Source organism: Epinephelus lanceolatus, chromosome 14, assembly GCF_041903045.1.
Source record: "Epinephelus lanceolatus isolate andai-2023 chromosome 14, ASM4190304v1, whole genome shotgun sequence".
Taxonomy (NCBI): domain Eukaryota; kingdom Metazoa; phylum Chordata; class Actinopteri; order Perciformes; family Serranidae; genus Epinephelus; species Epinephelus lanceolatus.
The window spans coordinates 15,150,704-15,175,777 of NC_135747.1; the positions used below are offsets into that span (position 1 = coordinate 15,150,704).

At 39.3% G+C, this 25,074-nt stretch overlaps 1 protein-coding gene across 13 annotated transcripts in view; it reads right to left on the reverse strand.

Moving 5' to 3' along the window:
* Positions 1-25,074, reverse strand: part of stxbp5l (syntaxin binding protein 5L) — a 186,541-nt gene that overhangs the window by 80,380 nt on the left and 81,087 nt on the right. For all 13 annotated transcript variants that reach the window (XM_033617890.2, XM_078174389.1, XM_033617889.2 and 10 more), the window contains exons 3-5: positions 23,160-23,241; positions 15,621-15,721; positions 4,466-4,600 (exon numbers count right to left, since the gene is read on the reverse strand). In XM_033617890.2, coding sequence (XP_033473781.1) covers positions 4,466-4,600; positions 15,621-15,721; positions 23,160-23,241 — 318 coding nt within the window. The remainder of the gene's footprint in view (positions 1-4,465; positions 4,601-15,620; positions 15,722-23,159; positions 23,242-25,074) is intronic.

Below are 25,074 nucleotides of genomic sequence, written 5' to 3' on the forward strand. Positions count from 1 at the left end.
TTAATCAGTCCTATTCAGGATTCTTGGAACCTTGTAGCTATCTAGCAAACCAGCCCATGTTTCCACCAGATTTGAGCAAGACCATCGTAATAGACAATGTGTCATCAACACAGGGCATTGTACAATGTACAACGGAAGTAAGCAGACGTACTAAGATGGCAGATCGCATTGATTACCTGCCAGCTTTTCTATGCTATTATTAAAGACATTTGTTTTTATTAAAAAAAACAAGTATGGACAAACAATTAACAAGACCAGTGCATGCTCTTTTTTTTACTAACAGTTTTGTTGCCCTTTCCATCCTCTCTTACCAACCAGTGGACTTTTTCGGATCTAGCTGGGAACAGCCTGAGCAAAGATCTAAATTAAACCTTTTCTGCTGAGAATGCAGTTTACTGACTTGTCGCAATAATACTATGGGTATTCTGGGTGTCTTTGTAGCTCTAATAACATTGAACTACTGTAGCTGTTACTGTTGTAGGGACTTGAACTCCAGCTATAAGAAGGAAGACAGGAAAAGGATGTGCAGCAACATGAGTACCCCAAGTTTCCCCCTGTGGATACTGGTTAGTGGAGGACAAAAAAGAAAAAGCCTACTGGAGTAATTTTTCTGCCTGTGTGAAACTATGTGACTGGGATTTTAAATGAAATAAACTTGGGGTCAATGTTAGCCAGTTGTTAGCACAAAATAATGTACATGTCATAGACACTACTTTTGTATTTCATAATGGGAACTGAAAGTTTCTGAGACCATCATATAGAGTTAAGATTCCCCACTCAGAATACATTAAGTTAACCTATAGTGCTCTGTAAAGTAAACAGGAAGTGATTCTGGGCACAGACCTTAATCTGTAAATTACCAGGAAACTAACTTACAATGTGATGAAATTGTCACTTGAAATAGACAGACTGTTGAGAAGCTCATCTTGTAATCAATTTAGTTATTAGATGAGAATTTAAACAACAACTTCACTCATTAAATGCGTAGCCTTTGCTGTATGATATGGTGCCTTGTCTCATTTCCAGTTAAGTAAAACATTTTATTATTTACATGTGTTATAGTAGTCTTTTTTTTAAGGAAGGTGCCACTGTGGGAAACTGTTTCACTATATTATAAATTATGTGCAGTCAGTAAGCGCAGTAGTAAGTAATAATAACAAATCAAGGGTTCCTACATGTTTTCAATGAATGTTCAAAACGTTTCCATATCTTTCCATAATATTTTACCCCATTTCCATGACTCAATTTACATAGTTTAAAATAGGTAGGTCTATATGGCAATACATCCATACATTATTTAACACATATTTGCCTGACATCGACACATATTTGATTGAATCACTAGGTAATGTTTGCCTAAGTGTTGTCTGTAAATAAGCAACCTGTTAATAACTGATCTGTAGGCTGAGGTCTAATTGGAGACGACAGTCTGCAATACTGTATGACTGTGCCACAGCAGCCTCCCACTCAAGCTTACGTTTGCTATCCATCAGCACTAACAGTCACTGGCATCATTTAGCGATTTACCACACTGACAGTGAATATTCCTGTATGTTATGTGTGGAACAGCATTTTCCTGTTTCTCTCATTGTGTGACAGTGTTTTTCTGTCTCCAAAAAGGGAGTGATGGATGCGATGCCAGTCTGGTCTCTGCATCATGTAATACTGGTGAGGTTTGAATGGTCATGCAATGCAGCACTAGATTTTAAAGGAGCAATACAAGGAACATATTTCACTTTACATTAGACATGCTTTGGGGTTTTTGTGAATATATTTTTTAACAACAGCCAAAACAATGTATTTAAAACATTTCCAAAACATTCTGTTAATTTCAAACCATTTCCACGCCTGGAAAACAGCTTTTCTAATTTGATAACTCTCCTAGGAATTTCATAACTGAGGGAACGCTGCACATCAAAACAATTTTCCTTCACACACTTTTAGACTGAAGAAAGTTCTCATATGTGATGTGCAACACAAAAAGGAAAGTTGTCTCTGTTGACTCTGTGGTGAGAAATCAACAAACCAGATATCCTGTTAAAATCCATCCACTGTCTCAGCCTCTGAGACTTTGCAATGATTGGCAGACAGCCTTCCCACACATACACATCAGTGTTATGACTGCTCACTATAGTTTGGGCTGTCACAAGGCAACAAGATGGCTTGGTATGAGAGTGACTTGTGACTGACACTGCAGCAGGGGACTTGTCAGGGTAACACCAGAAGAACAACGCGTAGGTGGGTGAAACCAAGAGACACAAACGGGCATACAATGCAACTGAGCGCCATTTGTGTACTTCATGACACTTAAAGTTGTCAATCTGCAGCATATGTCAGCCAAACAGTCAACACGTGCAACAAATAAAAGTGCATGTCAACAAATTAAAAAAGGCTTCTGTTGACTGATAACTAATATTATGCCCAAATGTGAGGCATTTTACGACATAGTGGATGCCAACTGGGACAAAACATTCTCACGCCGACCGTGTCAAGTTCTGCCTGTTACATGTATTGTCTTTTTTCAAAATACACTTCTGTTTCCACATGAAATGTACAGTTTACATACAGTTGCTTTCAAAATAAATGTACTACGTTGATATAATACCGCAAAATGATAGTTTTTCGTCCTTCAACAACAAACGCATGTCGTTATGTTTTGCCCTAACACACACTTTGTCGGGTTAAGGTAACAAAAGCATGTCGTTGGATTTAGGAAAAAAGAACAAGGTTTGGATTCACAACCTTCTGTTGCCAATGCTCCGGTGACAGTCGGTGATGGTTGGACCCATTCACCCGCCCAACCTACTCGGACTTTCACCACTTTAACTGTCGTTCTTGTCCTGCTGCGTTTCCCCCTGACACTGCCGGACACGCATCATGCCGATGTGAAAGGATGGCTTTTTTCGTCAGTGTCTGATGCTGGAAGTCACTGCCCAAGTGTCAGATTTCAACAACTTCAGAGTGAGACCAGGTTGACTGAGAACATTACAACTATAACGAATAAAAAGTGCTGATGCGTTGCAACTGTGCTTTTTTTCTTCATAGCTGGTTTATGATGAATTATAAAAAGTCTTCTACTAGTTGTTGAAAACGTGTTTTCTTGAAGCTTTAGGAAAGTTGATGCACTGTGAAGTTTTGTTTGTTTTATTTTATTTTTTTATATATATGTTATGTAAAATATCAAATATGTCTTGAAAATGACCATAGTTTAGCCTGGCAACAGCACCTCGTGAAGATGTTCAGCATCAGCAAGCACGGTTCAATCTAACAAGTAATTGCAAGGTCAGTTTGTTTACTTAAATGTGGCTGAACAACAGCGTATGAATACATATGAGAGGGCCCACCTTAACACTAGGAGCACAAAAACACTCCACCAACAGCCTTATAATTTGGAACACAAAGCATATATTTTACCCTGTGTGTAGGTTATTTGAAGTGGAGACAGGGAGGCAGACAGGTTATTTTGGCAATTTTCACAAAATACCCATCCACATAGTCATCCAAAGCTACAACTATAACAATGAAATCCTTTTGATGTTTACTTCTCCAAACATACACTCTCAACACTAACGTTTTTTAAAGTGGTTGCCAGGCTGCAGCTTTTGGTTGCCGAAACCGTAAATATGATCTACATGGTTGTATGTTTTATGTGATCTTAACTGTTAATTCAAGTTCATCTAGGTCTTTGTCAATTGAACCAATTTGCTGATCCGTTTGTGATGCTGACGGGTTAGTACAACTTTCCACCCCACAGTCAAACAGCTTAATTTATTTCGCCATTGTCTCTAAAACAGACACCTGTGAACGCACGAGTTAACGCACCAACGCACATGCAGCGTTGTTACATGGATGGTCTGACTGCAGTTCTTACTATTGCAGCAACATGCAAATATTACAGTGTATTAAGACAGGGCTTAGACCTTATTGCTGGAGCGCCACTTTGCTGCAATAGTTTTGGCATCAGGTTTATTTTCTTCTCCATTTCATTTTAGGAATTGCCTACTATCACTGCTGTTTGTGATTGTGTTTTGTTTCTTTAAAATTACATGGCCTACTTATTACACTTAGTTATTAGTTGTGTCTAAACAGAGAGCCAAGCAGACACACACACCCAAACAGACAGAAACAGATTAGCTCTATGTATGATTAGAAAAGATTCATTGGTTGACCAGCACAGAGAATATAGAGAGGGAGAGGGTAAGACTGCATCACCCATGCAGCTTGTTCAAAAATTACATTTTTTGGTTATTACAGAGAGAGTGGAGCACTGAAAAAGGTACCATTGGGTATAGATACTGAATTCCAGGTGCCTGTATTGGTTTGAATGCAAACAGTACTTAAACCTATGCGTGACGCACTGCCATTCACACCACACATCATGATTACATCCAGATATCATCTCTGTCATCAGTCAGTGTAAGCACTGTTTCTGTCAACTCCAGTATTTGAAGCATATACAACTTACAGTTCTATGGCCTTGTTCCACATGATGACATATCCAGACAAAATGAAGGACTCGATGTTGACGATGTGTGTGTTTCCACGCTCTGTCCCCACATACAGCCATTTACTCTGAAAGGGAAGGTGGCAAAATGTGATCCTGGGGAGCAAGAAACAAAGGAGGAAAGAGTGTTAGAATATGAACAGTCACAAAGCAGTTGATTCTTCAGATTGTCTCAAGGACTGAGCTTTCAGTGGATATGTTTCTACAGTATACTGTGTGGTTAAAAAGTATGTTCTGGCACTTTTGTGCATATACACATTAATTTACACCTGTTGCATTTCATCTCTCTGAAAATGTGCACAATTCTGATTTCAGACAAGCCATGTGCATTTCAAGCTGCCAGTTTTAGGATTTTCAGTTATGTAAACAGTACTTATATGTGTGCGATGTGATACAGTCAACTAAAAATTGACCAATTTTAATTTAAAATGGACTGATTTCTTCTAAAATACAAACAAAATTTAACATGGAGGTTTTCTGTTTGAATTCCATGTTGTTGTTTTGCCTATTTCAAAATGTTACAGATAAGATTTGTCTTACAAAATTCAATATTGGGTGCAACACAAACCAATCAATTGACTACACATAGACTGGCAGGCAGCTACCCAATACAGTGCCTTAAAAAGTAGTCATCCGTCAGTCATAATTGGTGAATTAAGTTGATAAATAATAGCAAAGAGGGGAAATACATATGCACATACCAGTTTTCAGTTTTTTATTTTTCAGAATTAAAAAAATCATTTCACTTCACCAATTTTGATAATTTTCTATAGGTCTGTTACACAAAATTTAAATGAAAACCCTTTACAATTACAGGTTGTAATGCACAAAAAAATGGAAAAACACCAAGGGAGATGAACACTTTTGCAAAGCACTGTAAAACAGTTGTTGGACAACAAACAAGTAATTAAAACTATTCTAGCCATGTTGTCTACTGGCACATCCAATATGTACAGTACTGTACACGGCACTTGGCAGACTACATAAGGCAGTGTTAAATGGTAATACCTTCATAGAAGTCATATACTGACTCATTCTTAAACAAGGTTGAATTTAGTACTCGACAGGGGAGTGAGAATCTATTTTACTCCACAATGCAGTGCCCTGTGTACAGATATTCATGCCTACATCCGCTCCTCCAGCCCTCTATGGTGCCACTCCTGCTTCTCTCTTGTCAGAAAACTTTTGCACTCAGCCTGTAAGCTCGCTCTAAGCTGTTATAAATAGTTATTTAAAGAGCCCTTCAGAACTGCCAGAAGTGGAAGCCTGAACTTTTTCCTGTGTCCTGCTGCATTACACAGTAGCTGGTAGACATGTGCACTACAGGCTCAAGTGGTCCACCTTTTTGCACATACTCACTAATCCTCTGTTCAAAGCTTAAAAAGTTCAAAATCTTAACTGTTATTAAGAGTCCCACACATTTTGGACGATGGATTTTCATGACCAAATGTGACTTTGCATGACATGAGCATGTAAAAAATTCTAATAATAATTAATAGCATATCAACTTAACATTTCATAAACTTTAGCTGCCCACAACAGTGACTCTAAGCAATTACAAAATATGTATTCAAAGTTTATTTGGAGAGTTTTTTTTCTGATAACAGTGGAACAGTTCACTGCATTGAAAATCAATCATTCAGCATTGGCATACCATATACCTTGGATGACACAAAGGAATGACGGGACATAGCAGTAGCCTGGTCAATAAACAAGTGGGCGCTGCAATGATTCAGGTCAGTGGCAGTGCCTGGGCGACCAGAGCCCACCGCTGACAGACTCTACTGTACTGGCTTAAGAGGGGAGCTCATTCCACCACTTTGGAGCCAGAACGGAGAGAAGCCTTGACTGAGATGAGCCAGGAGAGAGTCCTCTGGCTTAATGTCCAGAGGCCGAGGAGAGCAATGGTCGGGCCAAGGTATACGGTTTGATAATGGCCTAGAGATAGGGAGGATAAGTTCTCTTCCTTGCCCTATGGGTCAGCACCAGAGTTTTAAATTGGATGTGAGCCACAACAGGGACCAAGTGTGGTAAACAGAGGAGTGCTGTAGGAAAACTTTTGCCTTTTGGCAAAAAATTAATTAAGATGACATTCACCAATTGCAGTCGCTGATGCTTTTCTGTTTTTTTCTGCATCTCAGAGACAAGCGTAAACATGTTAGGGACAAATAGAGATCTTACCCAGGATGCCTTCAAGACAAAAAGGATGCAGTAAACTTATACTATCAACGTGTCAGGGAACACACCATTTTATTCCCCCTAAAAATGCTACACTGTAAAAAACTAATCCATGTTAAAATCTCCAGGAGAGCTGGTTAACCTTAGCTGTTAGCAGCCAGTGACAGGAACTAGCAGCATGATGTGTTCAAGGTGTATTCAGTAACAATAAGAAATGGATGAAGGTAAATTACAGTGTTATCATGGCATGTTCAAATGTAATTTTGTAAAATTTAGTGTTTGACAAAAAACTAGAATAAATTCAGTTGTTTAAAAGGAGAACTTTATGATTTCACAGCAATAGAAAATAGAGAGGAAATAAATATGTATAGTAAAAAGGCTTTTGAAATAGCCTTTTTTGAAGATGTTGTTTGTGTGAAAGAAGGTTATATTAAAGTTTAAATTTTCACAAATTTGTATGGTTGAATTTGTGCTCATTCAAAGACAGTGTTCTGAAGGGCAAAGTGACTTCAAAACAGTAACAAGTTACAAGGCAGATTTCTTTGTTCAACTGGCACAAAAGGGGGAATTAATAACAACAAAAACAAAATAAATAGCAACAAAAAAAAAATATTGGTATCAGTATCAGCTATAAGCCAAATAGTTAGTTTAAACATCAGTATTGGCTCAGAATCTTACAATCAGTGCATCACTAATTGGGAAGGTTCAATACCAGGCAGGCAGCAGTATTCTGGATTAGCTGCGTTAGCACATTAACACAACCATTTTTGCGCTTCAAACCTGTTTTCTTGCTTTTCACATGCACATACACACACATACAGTGGTTCTTTATTGGATTGATCAGGTTTATTTTGTCTTCTTTTTAGAACTGTTCAATATTTTCTTATCTTCAGATAAAGATAAAGATAAGAAAATATTGAACGGTTCTTTATTGGGTTCTGAGCACTGCCAAAACAAGGTTGACCAACTCTTATTGCTGTGCTTGAATGCATCTTGTGTAGAGAAAGAAGGTGAAGCTGTTGCTCTGCGAAAATGTTGCTATCACTACGCCTCCTGTGTAGACAAGGTGTTAGACTCTACTTGTCAAACTCTTTCAGTTTACACCAAACCCACACTGTTAACATGACAAATCAATGACTGCCTCTCCTCTGGTTGAAATGCAAAATGTATTTACTTTAAAAACTATGCTATACAATGTCCATGTGTGGTCTGTAACTTAGGAGTGAACCTCACTCCAGGCAAGACAAGGTACTACTGTAGCCGACTATGACCATACCTGGGTGATGTGTGCCTGTTTTAATGTTGTCTGATGGCAAAAAAATACATAGGTCATGTTTAAAACGTACAGTACAGGCCAAAAGTTTGGACACACCTTCTCATTCAATGCATTTTCTTTATTTTCATGACTATTTACATTGTAGATTCTCACTGAAGGCATCAAAACTATGAATGAACACATGTGGAGTTATGTACTTAACAAAAAAAGGTGAAATAACTGAAAACATGTTTTATATTCTAGTTTCTTCAAAATAGCCACCCTTTGCTCTGATTACTGCTTTGCACACTCTTGGCATTCTCTCCATGAGCTTCAAGAGGTAGTCACCTGAAATGGTTTTCCAACAGTCTTGAAGGAGTTCCCAGATGTGTTTAGCACTTGTTGGCCCCTTTGCCTTCACTCTGCGGTCCAGCTCACCCCAAACCATCTCGATTGGGTTCAGGTCCGGTGACTGTGGAGGCCAGGTCATCTGCCGCAGCACTCCATCACTCTCCTTCTTGGTCAAATAGCCCTTACACAGCCTGGAGGTGTGTTTGGGGTCATTGTCCTGTTGAAAAATAAATGATCGTCCAACTAAACGCAAACCGGATGGGATGGCATGTCGCTGCAGGATGCTGTGGTAGCCATGCTGGTTCAGTGTGCCTTCAATTTTGAATAAATCCCCAACAGTGTCACCAGCAAAACACCCCCACACCATCACACCTCCTCCTCCATGCTTCACAGTGGGAACCAGGCATGTGGAATCCATCCATTCACCTTTTCTGCGTCTCACAAAGACACGGCGGTTGGAACCAAAGATCTCAAATTTGGACTCATCAGACCAAAGCACAGATTTCCACTGGTCTAATGTCCATTCCTTGTGTTTCTTGGCCCAAACAAATCTCTTCTGCTTGTTGCCTCTCCTTAGCAGTGGTTTCCTAGCAGCTATTTGACCATGAAGGCCTGATTCGCGCAGTCTCCTCTTAACAGTTGTTCTAGAGATGGGTCTGCTGCTAGAACTCTGTGTGGCATTCATCTGGTCTCTGATCTGAGCTGCTGTTAACTTGCGATTTCTGAGGCTGGTGACTCGGATGAACTTATCCTCAGAAGCAGAGGTGACTCTTGGTCTTCCTTTCCTGGGTCGGTCCTCATTGTGTGCCAGTTTCGTTGTAGCGCTTGATGGTTTTTGCGACTCCACTTGGGGACACATTTAAAGTTTTTGCAATTTTCCGGACTGACTGACCTTCATTTCTTAAAGTAATGATGGCCACTCGTTTTTCTTTAGTTAGCTGATTGGTTCTTGCCATAATATGAATTTTAACAGTTGTCCAATAGGGCTGTCGGCTGTGTATTAACCTGACTTCTGCACAACACAACTGATGGTCCCAACCCCATTGATAAAGCAAGAAATTCCACTAATTAACCCTGATAAGGCACACCTGTGAAGTGGAAACCATTTCAGGTGACTACCTCTTGAAGCTCATCGAGAGAATGCCAAGAGTGTGCAAAGCAGTAATCAGAGCAAAGGGTGGCTATTTTGAAGAAACTAGAATATAAAACATGTTTTCAGTTATTTCACCTTTTTTTGTTAAGTACATAACTCCACGTGTTCATTCATAGTTTTGATGCCTTCAGTGAGAATCTACAATGTAAATAGTCATGAAAATAAAGAAAACGCATTGAATGAGAAGGTGTGTCCAAACTTTTGGCCTGTACTGTATATGCATTAAACAATATTTTCTGTGACTTTTCCGGAAACATTTTGGAAAAAACTGTTTTTCGTAACACTATAAACCCTGATTATTGCTATTAGCAAATCAATAAATAACCATGGAGCCCTGTAAGGTATTCATGTGGCATACAACAATAATGATGATATGATAAAAGGCAGCTTAAACCATTATTGCTCTGGCATTAGCAACTATCATCTTCAGAATCACCCTAACCAGGGAAGAAAGACTGACTCACACTAAGTCACTCCTGTCCGTGCTGATTACCTTGTAGAGGTGGGGGGATCATTGGGCTCTGGCCCCACATCCACCCACCCAGCAAGTGGCAGGATTATTAGACAGAAGACAAATGAGATGGCAGACGATTCAATAAGGATTTTAGGGGCTTGGGGAGATGACAATATTCAAACTGGCAGGGGGGGGCAGAAGTGCTTGCGAGCGACAGAGGATTATACAGTCTTCAGTCTTTTAGTCATAGCACACAGAATGTAGGTTTTTTTTGTTTGTTTTTTTAAAGGAAGTGACTGGCTTTGTGGATGAATAGGTGTAATTCAAAAAGCAACACATGAGATCTAAACCTCTTCATGAGCTTGCTTTGACTAGGTACAATTATGCAAGTATGTATCAGAGGGTAAAAATGTTGATAGGCACTCGTCTAAATTGCTGTATTTCAAAAAACATTATCTGCAGTAACCTGGTGAGTCATTATGTTTTCCCCGTGAGAGAAAGTTTTTAAAATGAGGCCTCTTTAGAAAAGCCTCTTAGCACTGATTACCTCTGTCACAAGCTGACCATTTTTATATAAAATGTCACAGGAAGGATCAAATAAAAGACATGGGTTTAAGGGGGGAAAAGGACAGGATGAGAAGATGGCAGGAAGAGTAAGGAGATAAGTAGTGATGAATACAGATCCAGACAGGAATTTGGAGACAGTCAAAGGCGTGGTTTTGACTCTGTACAGTCGGACCAGGCACATCAATGGGCTTTAGAATTATCATTCAAAGAAGACAGGAGGATATGTGGATTTAGCTGCCAGCTGACCGGCCACTGAGAAACCAGCTGAGGAGCAAATACCATTAATGAAGTAAAAAGATGTAGAGATTAACTGAGATGGTGACATCACTGAGGGAACTGGCCTTGCCATCTGCTCTGCTAGAGATGTGACACTGCTTAAGGAATTCTACAAAGACTACATCTATACGCAAAAGAACATCATCATCATGCCAGATAACTCAAAATCACAGATGATTACATTTAGCTCAAAAGCCTCTTTGTACTGTGCAAAAAACTACAGTACGTATTCTATGTTTCATGCATTGTAGTGTGTATTTATATTGTTTGGACTGAGAGTCTTCAAATTCTTTGTGACAACAGCATGACAGTCGAGGAGGTGTGGCAGGCACGAGATACTGACAGTTATCACAAAGCAATTCTCTACACCATTTCTAGTGATTCATACGTTATTCTTGGGGGACTGTGGGGGAGTGTTAGGGTGCTAATTGTCAGATGCTCAGTGTAGAGACACGGAGCTAAATGGCAAGTCACTGCCTGGCCTCTGACGGATGACTCATGATGCCCTTTTTCTCCTTTTATCTTAGAGCATGATTCACTGCTCTGCTACTGAGAGTGAGTGGTTCTGCTTCCTACCTCATCGCAGCACAAGACAGGTAGAAAGCTACTGAAACAGGTTTTCAACACTTTTGATACAAACATTATTCCTAACCTTCACCTCTGTGTGCTTGTGTGGGCATGTGATTCACACAGTGATAGGTACAGCTGCTGGGCTATGAATCTAAAATATAAAATCTCGAGTGGACAGTTTTACAGGGGATAGTATGTGATGATTTCACAAAGGATAAATGTATTGAGGTTGTTGCAGTAGCAAAAGATATATGACACATAATATGATCAGGAAAGTGCACCATGGAAATAACATCAATTAATAATAAAAAAAAACAAAGTGATAGATTGTAAATGTTTGTGAGTGTGTGTTATTAAGGTGTGTAAATGATTATACAAGGTTTGGTTCTGATTTCTAGAAACGGGGATATAAAGTTGTTTTCGGACAGCGAACAGTAACCACTGTGTCTTCTGCCTGCTAACATCAACAGTCTCTATTTTGAAGGGGTAGCAGCAGGGCAACTGCAGCTACAGCTACAGTTCTACTAACAACCTGTGCCTTTTGCTACATGCTGCAGTTTTCTATTTTCTATCTCTACTCTTCTCATCTCATCCTCTAGCCAACAAGTGTGGTTGTAGCTTGACAGTGAGTTTGCTTGATAAAGCAAGTATAAGCTAACTAATATTATAAAACTTATTTATTGCCAGATAATCAAACTTCAAAGCTGATGATGTTACGAAAGTCAAAATTTTAGTAACACTTGTAGTTAAAAGAACAAGTAATCTTGGTTCCTCAGTGACTTCCTCAAAATATCTTCTAATTTCAGTTTTTAAACGTTTTTCTGGGAAGCACTTTCTGTCTTTGATTAAAAAAATACAGATAAAGGTTATTATCACAATTAAAATTAAAATGAACAATAATGGAAACATTATTAATATTACGTGTGTGTGAGTGTGTGTGTGTGTGTGTGTAGGACAGTGGCAGCAGCCCTCTCTTTCCTAGACATCATGTTTACATTGGAAACAATCGAGCCAAAAGTCGCTTGCAGCTGTTTGAAAGTACCTTTGTGGTTTTAAACTACATGATTCCACAATTTAAAAGTCATTAAAATTTGAATGAGGTCTGACACAAATTTCTGACAAACGTCTATAGCTCTCAGACACACTGCTAATGACTTGAACCCTGAAACACTGAGACACCAAGTCCTTTCCCTAACCACCTGCAGACAGTACATGGATTTAACAACCTCCTCCAGCCCATTATCCTTTAAGGCTCTGTTGCATTATGAAAGTGCCCCTGGTTGAGTTTTCTGTTTAATGTGCTTTTTTTATGGCAGGATTGAGATTCTTCTGTCTTGAGGAGGAAGCTTTTTGCTCTCTCATGATGTAAAGTTTCAGTCAAGAGAAATCATGCCCTGTAACTCAGCTGAAGTCTTTGACTTGTAATATCAGTCAGGATGAGTTTGCCAATACATGTTTTCATCAAAGGTAATGCTTGAATTAACATTGTGACCCTGCATTTTTATGAACAAAGAAGGAAAGAAAACGTTTTAATTTTAAAATACTGAACTGTGCTTCATGTGCTTTTTGAATGCACATTATATTTCATCCCATTCAGAAGGAATGCACTAATATTCATCAAACGTCCTTGCCCACGAGATAGGTGCTCCGAGGTGGAAATCAACTTTTAGTTGGAGTGAATAGACTGTTTTCTTGCACAAAGACAGAAAACATGAACAGAAACACAAGATAAAAACATAAAATATATCAAACTCTTATCTGTTATATAAATTCAACTTGATTATGAAGCTCTCAAACATCTTCCCAAAGTATAAGACGAGGAACATGGGTATAATTGGGATTTATTAGTGTGAAGTTACACCTGAAACTCAGCCTGGCCTATAGTCCAATTGTTTTTTTATCTGTTTACACAGACTTAGCAAACATGTACACTTACAACTGCCATGACACAGTAGTGCTCCCTTAACCACACACCAATAGCTTACTATTTCGCCCTATGGACAGAAATAGTGGACCGTGCATGAGTGCTCTGGATACTTAAACGACTGAAGTGGCAACCTCCGGCAGGCAGGACAATGCAAATATTGCACCATTTGGGAAAGCCAAAGGTGCTGTTTTTATCAACGGATGTCACTTGTGTAAAGCCAGAGGCCCTGAAGTTTTTCCCAAGGAAGACAGACGGAAAGATGTTTCCAAAACTGAGCATCAGCATCTAGAGGCCATTGTTTGCCATTAAAGTTTAATGGTGGAGAGCAGAGATTGAGCAGTCTCTGCTGGGAAAAAGCAAAGAGCCAAGCCCTTGCTTACCACTACATCCCACAGACTGCTATTCTACAGAGGAGGAGATGGACTTGAGACAGCTGACTGACTGAAAGAAGCAACTGGCAAAGAGTGTTTCACCACCTCTTCATCAAGACGGATGAGAAAGTATGACAAAGAGATCCAGAAAGAGTGACTTGGCGCATTTTATCATGCTAACATGTCTCCTCTCTTCCTTTACTCGCATCTTAGTCCTGCCCACGGGAGATGTGAGTGGAAGAGGTGAGGAAGAGATGCGAAGATAGAGGAGCCAAAGCTGCCAAATGAGATATCCTTGGTTTCAAAGCATCAGTTTTAAGTGACATACGTTACTTATGACTACTGTAGCTGCGCAGCTCTATCACCTGTCAAATGAACTGGTACGAATGCCCACAGAACCCCTTATTTAAAGACAAATTTTAAAACCTTTTGGTATCTTTCATAGATAGACAAATAAATTGGAATACTATATCAGAAGCTGATAGCACATATCACCATGTAACTGTGGTCTAGTATATTATCTGTAGATCCCCATACATGACACTAGTGCTGTGAGAATACAGAAACATGGAAGTTCAGGATTTCTACATCATGGAATGCACACACACACATAAAAAAAATCCTGTTGTGACCCTTGGGGGGCTCTGTAGTCCCGTCACTTGATTAAAGTGTTTCCCTGCTCTGAGCTCCTCCAAACCTGCTCTCTGCTCTCTGCTCTCTCCTCAAGGTGCATGTAAGCGATTTGGAAATCCTCCATGATGGTGTAGGGGGAATGATTTCCAGGTCATGGGAGTATAGAGGAGCTGAGAAAGCATACATTAGCATGAGGAAAATGACCCATGGAATACATCATTTCTGCTTTAAGGAAGGGGTAATAGAGGGGTCTCTGAGTTTTTAAAATCTGGCCCAGTTAGAGAAAATGTAAGGATCTTTAAAATGTCAAAGCAAAAAACAAAATCAAGAGGGAGTGAGGAATCACAGTGGGTGCCGGTCTTGTCCTCCCACAACCAGTCAGCCAGGATTCTGCAGTGATTATTTTCTTCCGCACTGAATGGTGTCACAGCTGGGGCCTTAGCTGTCAGGCAAAAGCAACATACCACCAATAACCAGTCATCTGACCCCCAAGACCCTTGAGTGGTGACAGGTTTGGAACAGCTATGGGGGAGCTCCAGGACAGGATTTCTCTGGCTCACTGCTTGAGGACATCTGCAAAACCCCCAACAACAACATGAACCATGACATGGGTCCTGGCTTTACAAACACCTTTGCAGATGTTGTTCATTTGACCGTTAATGATCAAATTTACACTCAACTCATCTACCTTCATGCCCAGGCTGACTGGGCTGCCAATACAATATCTTGTTAAACATTCCACCAGCTCTCTCTGCTGATGCCAGATCGTAGTGGCCGTGGAAAACTGAATAAGGTGTCTTGAGGATTTCGGTGGCAACATGTCAAAGGTGATGAATTCAGCTGCCTAATAACCACTGGGAAGTCAGCTCTCTCAGCCTGTGGTGGCATTACTGGGGGTGGCTTACAAGGCAGAAGGGGTGGCCAGCTGAGACAGAAGAGAGAGCTTCGAGCCAGCGGATCTTTCTTTCAGGTTTGTCAGACAGGGTGAAAAAGGATCAGAGGCAGAGGCAGGACAGAGGAGCTGGCCTTGTCCTGTCAACACTCTGCTTGAATGTCTTCCAGATTGAACTGATTAAATGTGTCTTACTGGTGGAAGAGCTCTGACCGCTGCCAAAGCTGCAGCTGAGAGATATTCCTGCACAGTGGGTTACAGTGTGTGTAGGGGTCTCTCTGAAAGGAGCTTTATAGATCATACATGTGTTTAATAAGGGATAACCGTTTCAGAATACAGTATTGCAGAATACAGTATTATGGCCATTACTGTGCATAAGGTTAGTTGGTGGCGTTTTAGGGAGCTCATCCCTGACTGCCTGTGTAAAACTGTATACAGGACAGTCAAATCTATCTTTCACTGGAGTCAGGTCTGTGTGCGGGTGCTTACCTCTCTCTGTTGAATTTGAGTGAATGGAGGACAGCCGGTCGTCTCTGACGAAGATTCCACAAGTGAAGCGTGTCATCTGCACAGGCTGTGACCAGCGCCCCCTAAAGGTTCAATCAAAAAAAAAAAAAGAATTATCAGTACTAAACCATTATAGGGACACAGAGGATATCTTCTTGCCTTTTTGAAATAACCAAAGCTCTGTAGTCCTGGTTGATTAGATTGTGAGGACATAGTGCAACTGGAATTACCACCTTGTGGTTGTATGCCTCCATGCACCAGTCAAGTTGCACCTACACTTTACATCCATGTCTATGAAGACATGAATGCTTCACACACATCTTCCCCTCGCTCAGCACTCAGTGCAAAATTTGCCCTCAGCGTCTCACCAGGTTGCTGCCGTTTGTAAAGGGTAAATATGCATCACTCCCATTGCAAAGAAATATGCTGTCCTCAGGAAAGAAATGCTCTGGTGGACACGGCTCCTAAAAGCTGAAGCAACTGATGGAACATAGCTAAGTTTATTTTATAGAGGAACACAAACAATCTACAATAAACACACTAATGCTATGTTTAGTATAGAACCTTTAAACTAAAGCACAAGACCCAAATATAAAGTTCAGCATGTGTTAAAATGTGAATGCAGTCCAATGCAGTTCAATATAACTTTGTCAAGCCAGCCATCCATCAATGAAGAAATTAAAAGATTTTTGTCCTACTATTTGAAAGGTTAGTTCAACCAAATTATGAGGACAAAAAACATTAAGAAAATCTGTTTCATGTTGAAAAAATTACATTATTTCAGGCATTTTACAAACATAGATCCAAAGAACATGTGTCTTATAAAGCATGCCTTTGTATTAAACTCCTATAGTATTCCAGACACTATCACATAGACAGCTGTATTCAGAGACTATTTTCAACAACCGTTCAACTTGTACATAGAGTATGTTGAAATAAACTGTTTTGTGTGATCGCATGATGCAAAATCAAACAGACATCATATGAAATTGTACGAAAACTGTGAGAGGAGATTATTTTCCAGTGATGTCAGCTGGTTTCCCGCAGTAATTCTGAGGATTGTAATTACAGTGAAATTCCCAGTGCGACTTTGCTACAAGGTCGTCACTGTAAAGACTGGAGCCCAGGGAGAATTATCTTTAGGTTACAAACCTAATTGTGGGATTAAGACTGTGCAGCATAGAGAAGGATGAAAACATTCTTCCCATTGATTTCAATATTGGTGAATTTGTATAATATTTGTTGTATAATTTGTTGTATAATCTTTCAGTCAGTTCTTTCAGTTATTTTAAAGACCCTCCACCCGCCAGTTAAAATAAAGTCCCAGGAAGAGTAGCTGATGTTGTGCATCAGCTAATGTGGATCCTAATGAAATCAAATCTGATAAAATCAAATCAAAAAGTTTTGAACCTTAGTAAAATGTACATATGGTGTTTTTTATGTGCAAAAAGATGAGGAACATAAGCAGTCAACTCCACAGCTGAGCATTTTCACCATGCAACAGCAATGTACCAATGACAGCCTAAAAAACAGGGATTCAGACAGACAGGGTTTGTTACGTAACATACCAAAGACACCAGTCCCAGAACACTATGCCTAAAACAAGGTGGGGTAGAGGAGAAGCTGTCTTTTGCAAGCTAAGATTAACTTCCACTTCATCTTGTCTGAGCTGGTGATCGGGAACAAGGTTTATCTAGCAATAGCGACACATTATTAGTGGAAGGTGAGCAGGTACGCTCAGGTGCAGGCAGCAGCTGAGGGGCTGGGCTCATATACATATTCATAGATCCATACAAAATGAACATGTAAAGTTACATCTAGGCCATTTTAAGGCACAAAGGGATTTTTTTTCTTCTTTTCTGTTATGTTTTCATTGAAAAAATGTTATTCTTATCAACATAGATGAGTTTGGATGAACACTCTCCTGTACAGTTACTTGGGCATTTTGTTGATTAACATGTGCATATGTGGAACCATTTTCAGCATCCCCATCTTTTTATGTAGAAAAACACACACGGTCAGATAGTAAAAGGATATAGCATTTCCTGGTACAAATACTTCATCTGTGACTAATTCCTTCCTTTACCCCTCCAATATGAATGAATGACCTTCACTTCTCAGTGCCACCGGTGACTATTACATCTCACTTACAATCATGACAGCTAATTTTCAAAAGCCTATTTACAAAGTGAGCAATGAAGCCTTGTTTATCAGACAAATAACCAATCTTCCTGAAATTAATTCAACAGGAAGAAAAGATTTAATAAACAACATAATTATTTGAGCATTTCCCACCTACTGCCCCAGATTTAGTTTGATGCCCATCTCTCCATACATAATGAGAGGATATGCTTCTCCTAAGCCATGTCAAGTCTGACTGATGAGGAATGGGCTGATGATCACCTGGCACTTAGAAAGGAAATTAGGAAATCTTACTGATCCCCCCCCAATTTTATCCCTATTCAATATCTTTTAGTCTTTAGTTTTAGTTAAATATTTCAGTTAAACTATTATAATATAATTGCACCCTAACAGTTTTATGTTGGTTGAATTTTTATGTTTTCAGTAATTTCTTAAATTCTGTTCCATTTGTACGGATCCAATAACAGCATCCTCAAATTAAAGTAATTTGAACAATTAATATTTTATTTCATTCCACAGTTATCAAAAGAAAGTTTTGAAGATTCTTTCCTATGCTGACGGGGTGTGCGTCTGTCACTTGAAGGAGTGAGAGGAGGTGGAGCATCAGATAATAAAGAAATCGTACCAGACGAGGAGAAAAGAGAGCAGGTGAAGCAGACGGGGTGAGAGTCGGGTCCACAACTCTATTACGGTATAATTATCTTGATGTCTCGATAGTAACACAAGCAAGGCTACCAGGCCCATTTACAATACTCAGCACAAGTAAAATGACAATCAGCAGAGCCAAGAGAAAACTGCACAGCAAAAACATCTGGAAGATGGCTTTAGATGCATTTATGTTAACAAAAAAAAAAAAGGATTCCGAGTCAACTTTTTCCGACATTTCTTTACAATTAATATCTTGACAAAGAGTCATATTTCATATTGCTAAAAAAGAGGATGTTCTTAAACCCAACAAAGTACATATTTGTGTACTTCTGTATATGTTATATCAGTAAAAATTTCTGTCTATAGCACTCATTAGTGTGTGCATGAGAGGCTCTTTAATTGGTTAATCAATCAATATGTCAGCCAGTATGTGGCCTGATACGAAGCCAGTTCTTTATTTTAAGAGAAAACCCTGCAGGTGTTGCATGAAACTATAATGATCAAAGTTCTCCAAAGCTGACAAAAGGCAGTAGTGCAGGCATGGTACCGTATCTACCAGACAGCTTTCAATAAATATCATTCTGTATTCTGTAGACTTTAAGCTCAATAGCACATGAAAAAACAATAAAGAACATTTCAATTTCAGGTGGAAAAGCACAAGTTAATATCACTACGCTTTCTGTTGGTTCATCAGCTGCAGAGAGCTAATTTGGCTCTCCAATCTCAGGTCATTCTGGGTCATGTCAAAGGTTAATGAGGTGTGTGTCTGGCTGCCTGGATGTGTTAACATCTGTTCTATTTGTCCTTCACCAGTAACTCCTCTTTGTCCTCTCTACCTTTGTGCACATAGAGAAAATAAGATTTAATGCTGAATATGAGTTTTAACAATTTCTAAAAATGGCTCGTTTTTCTTAAGAATATTCCTTATATAAATTCCCAACACTGGTTTCTGTTGCTATGTACCTCATTATTGCAGCAGGTGGCGAGTGTTTGGAAAACAAACATCTCTACAGTGCTCCTGCAGACCACTCCTTCAATCAAGCCCTCAGCACGGCACATCAGTCCTTCTCACCTTTTCCTTCCCTATGCAGACTCCCCCCTCCACACCCCACTATCCAACCTCATCTGACACCAACTCTCAGCAGCTCCCTCAGCCTCTTTAGATGTATTATTCATCAAGCAAAATAATGAATTCAGAATAGGCAAACAAACACATTAATTAGCCTATTCATACCTTCCACCAACACAGTGAAACAAAAAATTTATAATACTCCTCATAAAATAGCAAGAGGGACAGGCTTAGGAGGATGACATGGTATGGGATTATGGCTGCATAATAAATCTATTGACAACTCGATGTCATGAATTGTGTGATTTTTGAGTGAGAGAAAGATACATCCTTAATACATGCACAATGCTCCTCATTCACAGGCACCTGCAAGAAGTGGTCTCTTGTGTGGGTTCATACATCTAATAGGAATAAGTCATTACACCTCAGTGAATGTCAAGAGGCCAATCTGAATATGCAAGTCAACCATCAGCCAGGCGGCCGAAAGCCCACGTACTGAATCCAAGAGAGGGCAATGACATGCAGTACTATTACTCACTCTGTCAAATGATGAGAAACCTGCAGAGGTCACTGTGATTTGTGGGTCGTTAAAATAAGAGAGACCAGCGGGAGTGTGCCTGCACGTGTAGCATGCATGCACACACGCAAAAACCTCAGGCTGGGCGATAAAATGATAACAATAATTATCTCAATATAATTTTCCTCAATAGAAATGCAGTAAATGTTTCATATAATTAGACCACCCATACCCCCATAGGGGGGCGGTAATGCACCTCAATCACCAGTTTCCACCTGCCATTAACCAGAAGACTGAAGACTAACCAGAGCAGCAGCAGCAGTAGCAGAAAAAGATGAGACCAGCCACAATAATGTGTACAGTAACGTTATAACATTACAACAACATTCAATATGCTCATAAAGCTATTTTTAGTAAGACTGTTTTGCCCACAGATAACAGAGCAGCGCTATCTTATGGATTTGCCATATAATGCTAGTTAGAGTGGCTGTATGTGTAGTCACCTCATCTAATGCAAATGATATGTTAGCAAGTGATTGACTAACTGGCAATATTATTAGAACGAAATGACTAAACATGACTAAACGAAAAGTGAATAAAACTTAAATTCTTTTCCTTGTCCGTAAACACAATTTCTGCCTCAGTCACATCATACAGGTATTCATCAGCAATAAATGACCCCATGTTACTTCACTAAGTTATTCAAATTTGTCTTTTGTTTTAGTTTGTTTATGAAATAGCAGAAATCCCATACTGTGGGTTTAAAACTAAAAGTACAGACTACAGTTCAGGTATTTATTTTGTCTATTTATATTGTTTACATATTGTCAGTTAAAACAGTACCAAAATGTTTTAAACTATGAACACAAAGAGTTTGACATGCTCCTGACCAGATTTAAGAGTTCATGTCTATTTATTGCTTTATTCATTTGAGGTATTTTGATTATAATTGTTTTTAATCTACCTCAGATTTGTGAACTGTTCTGCTGTTTGGCAAATGTTGTCATGTTGTGACAATAAACAACAGTTTAAATTGCAATTTACTGTCTAGTATCTTCAACTTTCAGTCAGGAGCAAAAATCAACCTTTAGGATGGAAACTTGAAAGAAATAATGATCTTGACTTTATTACATAATTAGCGATAACAAATGACATGAATTTAATATTGTGATAACAACTTCAGCCATATCGCCCAGGTCTACAGACACCCAGGCAATACTGTGCAAATATTAACCTGTTAATATAGCAAGAAAATATGAAGAAACAGAACTGTGTCAGTGGCACACGCACGCACGAACGCACGCACGCACGCACGCACGCACGCACGCACTGAGTCATTATAATACACATGCTTTACAACCCCACCAATTAAACGAGACACACTTCAACCCACATACTGTCGTAGCATGCATGCTCACAACCAGATCCACACTGATGCGATATACTCTTACACAAACATTTTGGTGCTTACACACATACTTAGTGCCACACACATACTCATCCACACATTCAAAGTCAATACCTGTCACACAAGCACATGCACACCCCTCTTGAGGCCCATCCACCTCCATTTGCCTAAGACACATCACAAGTAGGCCAATGAGTGATGGAGAAGTGGGCTGAAAGAGCCAGTGGGCTTGAAAAGAAATAGAGTGGGCAAAGAAAAAAAGCTGAGAGGCAGGAAGAGTGCGTAAATTACAGGAGAATAAAAGAGAAACAAGAAAGAGGAACACAAAGACAGAGACAGCTTTGTGTTCCAGACCCGTGTGACTTGGCTTCTGCTCTCTAACTTGCATGAGGGCCCTTTTTTTCTCCAATACACCTGCAGTATTTTGTTAGTAAACAAAATATGGCATCAAATCGCAAAGCACTGAGAATGCTTCTGTGTAAGTCCTAAAATCAACTACCTGACGCAGAGCACTGTAATGTGCCAACCCACACAGTACTGGTCTGTCAGTAGGAAAAAAAGAAAAAACAGTGATGAAAAACGGTTTTAAAGGCAGAGAGGAAAACATGATCACATGGTGATGATCCTTTACTCTCAACTGGTTATGTAGTGTTTAGGCTCCTTACATCATTAGGTGCATCAGCACCTTCACATGAACAATTAAGGGTTAATAAGTGATTCATAAAACATTTAAGTTTGTCAGACTATTAAGTTTAGCACCACAGGTGCACTTCTCATCACTGAAAAGACATTGAATTTGAAAACAAACCCACCTAAAGTCAAGAGCAATAACAAAGGCGTGAAATTGAATTCATCGTTTATGCAATCACAACATGACCCAAGGTGCTCCAATAAGCTCCTATTTCCAAGAGTGTTGTTTTCTGATCTCATCGCTCCTCTCTAGTTTCTTTTCTCAAACACAAAGTGTTTTCCAAAAGGTCAACTGAGATCTTTTCTACTGATGTAGTGTTAGTGATTAGACAACCATGTTTTCAACAGTCTTGACTTCTGGCCAATGGCAATGTTACTTACATTTTTAGATTTACTGACCATATAGGTTTTAATAAGGTATCAATTTTTTGTTTGCTTAAGTTACTCATTTACATCAGTAAATTTTTAACATTAAAAGTTTTAATTTGTAACAATCTCAATGGGCAAATCTGCATGAGCAAAGTACTTTATGTAAAACTGCATCCACAAATCACTTTATAACAGGAAGTGGGTTAGCAATTAAGAGGAAGGTCCCATCTTCTTTATGGGGGATGTTGTACTATTCTGCCAGTTGGTCAAATTAATTCCAGGTGTTACGAATTAGTAGATCAGCCTCTGTTGATATTTTCTCAAATCCCATTAAAATATCCCGATAAACAAATGCATCCCACATGCATTGTCCTCCACTATACAGTCAGTAAATTCAACTCAACTGTCAACCGGAAACTATAAAGCAAAACAAAGAAAAAGGGTCATATTATTGCACTGGGCAGCATAGTTCTTCTTTCCAATAAACGGCTAAATCTAAAAACACCACCGCGGCATTTCAGGAAGATGACATTGGAGTGCAAAGAAGACACTTGAATCCAAGGAGTGGACAGGTTTCTGGGAGCATGTGGCTATGACAGTGACTTCAGGGTTCCAAAAAGTGGCAAACAAGACCTTGAACAATCACAGCATTAAGAACTGTAATAGAGTCTGGCTTACCTCATTGATGAGGAACTGCAGTTGAAGAACAGCTGATCCACTCTCATGCTGACAGAAGCAGTCTACCCCAGGTCGTCCCAGTCTGATGACATCACAAAGTCAAGGAAGTGGACAGAAGTGTACTCAGCACAACAAAGGCAAAAACAGTACATATCTATGTGTAAGTGATTGTGGTGTACTGTTCTGTAAATGTGACAGACAAAATCCAAGATTTTAGGTATTATACTATAACTATAATATTACATGACCATTACACTTTTCCTCCAATATTATGATCACACAAAGGGTGATGGGCATATAATTCATTTTTTCACCTGCCATAGTTCCTGCATTTTATTCTTTGTCCTGTTGCTGCTTGTCTCATTAGAAGTTTATCAACTTCTAAAAAAGATCTTATTGTGTTATATCATTTTGTAGTAGGGCTGGACAATATGGCTAAAAATTAATATTGCAATATTTAGGGCTATATTGTGATACATGACATATTTCTCAATATTTGAAAACTCTAAACTGCTGTAGACTACTAAAATACAAAATTATTAACAAAGTTAAATAAAGCATTATCAAAATTAAATAAATAAAAGCTGAAGCACCTGGCTTGACTTGGGTCGAAAGTGTTGATGTTTTTACTTAAACTTGAAGCTTCCAGTCAACAGTTGTTGTTAGAACTTAGTTAAAAGTTAGACTGTTGCCTTTAGACATGGCGATTTATTCATGGTAAACACACGCACAGCTCTCTAGTTCATGTATTAATAGTATTTGTCCCACTGGTGCTCCATGGTTGCAAAATTTAACTAAATAGTTGCGGTCTTGAGCCCTACAGATACTAAAACACATGCCTCGACCACTGACACAATCATTTAACTCATCAAGTTAAACTGTTACCACTGCGCCATCAAACATGAAGACTTATTTACCGTGAGCTGGAAACACACGAACACCTCTTCGGTCCATATTTTAATGACATTTATATGTCTCGGTGGTGCTGTATCACAAAATGCGACTTAACAGTAGTGGTCTGAAGCCCTGCAGGTAAGACACATGCTGGCTGCACATGCTAAGGAAGTGTCCTGGAAGGGCAGAGGGGTGTCTGCGATGCATCATGTTTGTGAGTCTTTCTTTGTGTGTGAACCAAAACACTGACACGAGTCTCATGCTGGTGGTTGAAAAAAAACAATTTATAATCAAAGTTTGCGATAAAGTCATTTTATATATCCCAGGTGGAACAAGCTACGATAGGTTCCATGAGGATGTACGAACACCAACTGTGGTTGCACAGAGGCTGAAATGACACAGCCTGCTTGTGCCACTGGCCTGGTATAAGCAGGCAGGTGGTGCAATGTCAAATCGGGTTATAAAGGATGACTGGATTTGAAAAAGGTGCACTGTGATGCTTGATGATTGCTGACACACCCCCAACTGTGCCTCTCCTCCCACCTCAGGGAAGTTAAGTTCATAGCAAAACATCCATGCAAGCACGGATGAGGAGCAAACCTGTGTGCGCCTGGCTTTACAGTTAAATGTCATTCAATTGTCAGAAATAGCTTTCTTTCAAACTACCACTGTGAGGATTTTTATTTCATTCAATTTATAACATGATGCTCTAATAGTAGAGGTGTTTCAATGTTGTTCACCTAGAAGCAGCTCTCAGTATAATGCCACACGAAACTACAGCACTTAAAACTACAACCTCCAAAGGAATCATCAGTTGAGTTAACACCTCTCTAAAACAGGTTCAACAATAACAGAATATTGTAACATTCAAAAAAAGAAGGATTTATTGCAGGACTGTATTACTGCTTTAGTTTTAGCTAGGTGTACCTCATAAACAGGCAGCTTAGTGTATGAATAAGGCAAATTATGTTAATCACGTTAATCACCACATACTAATCTAATACCAGGCCTTATCCTGTTT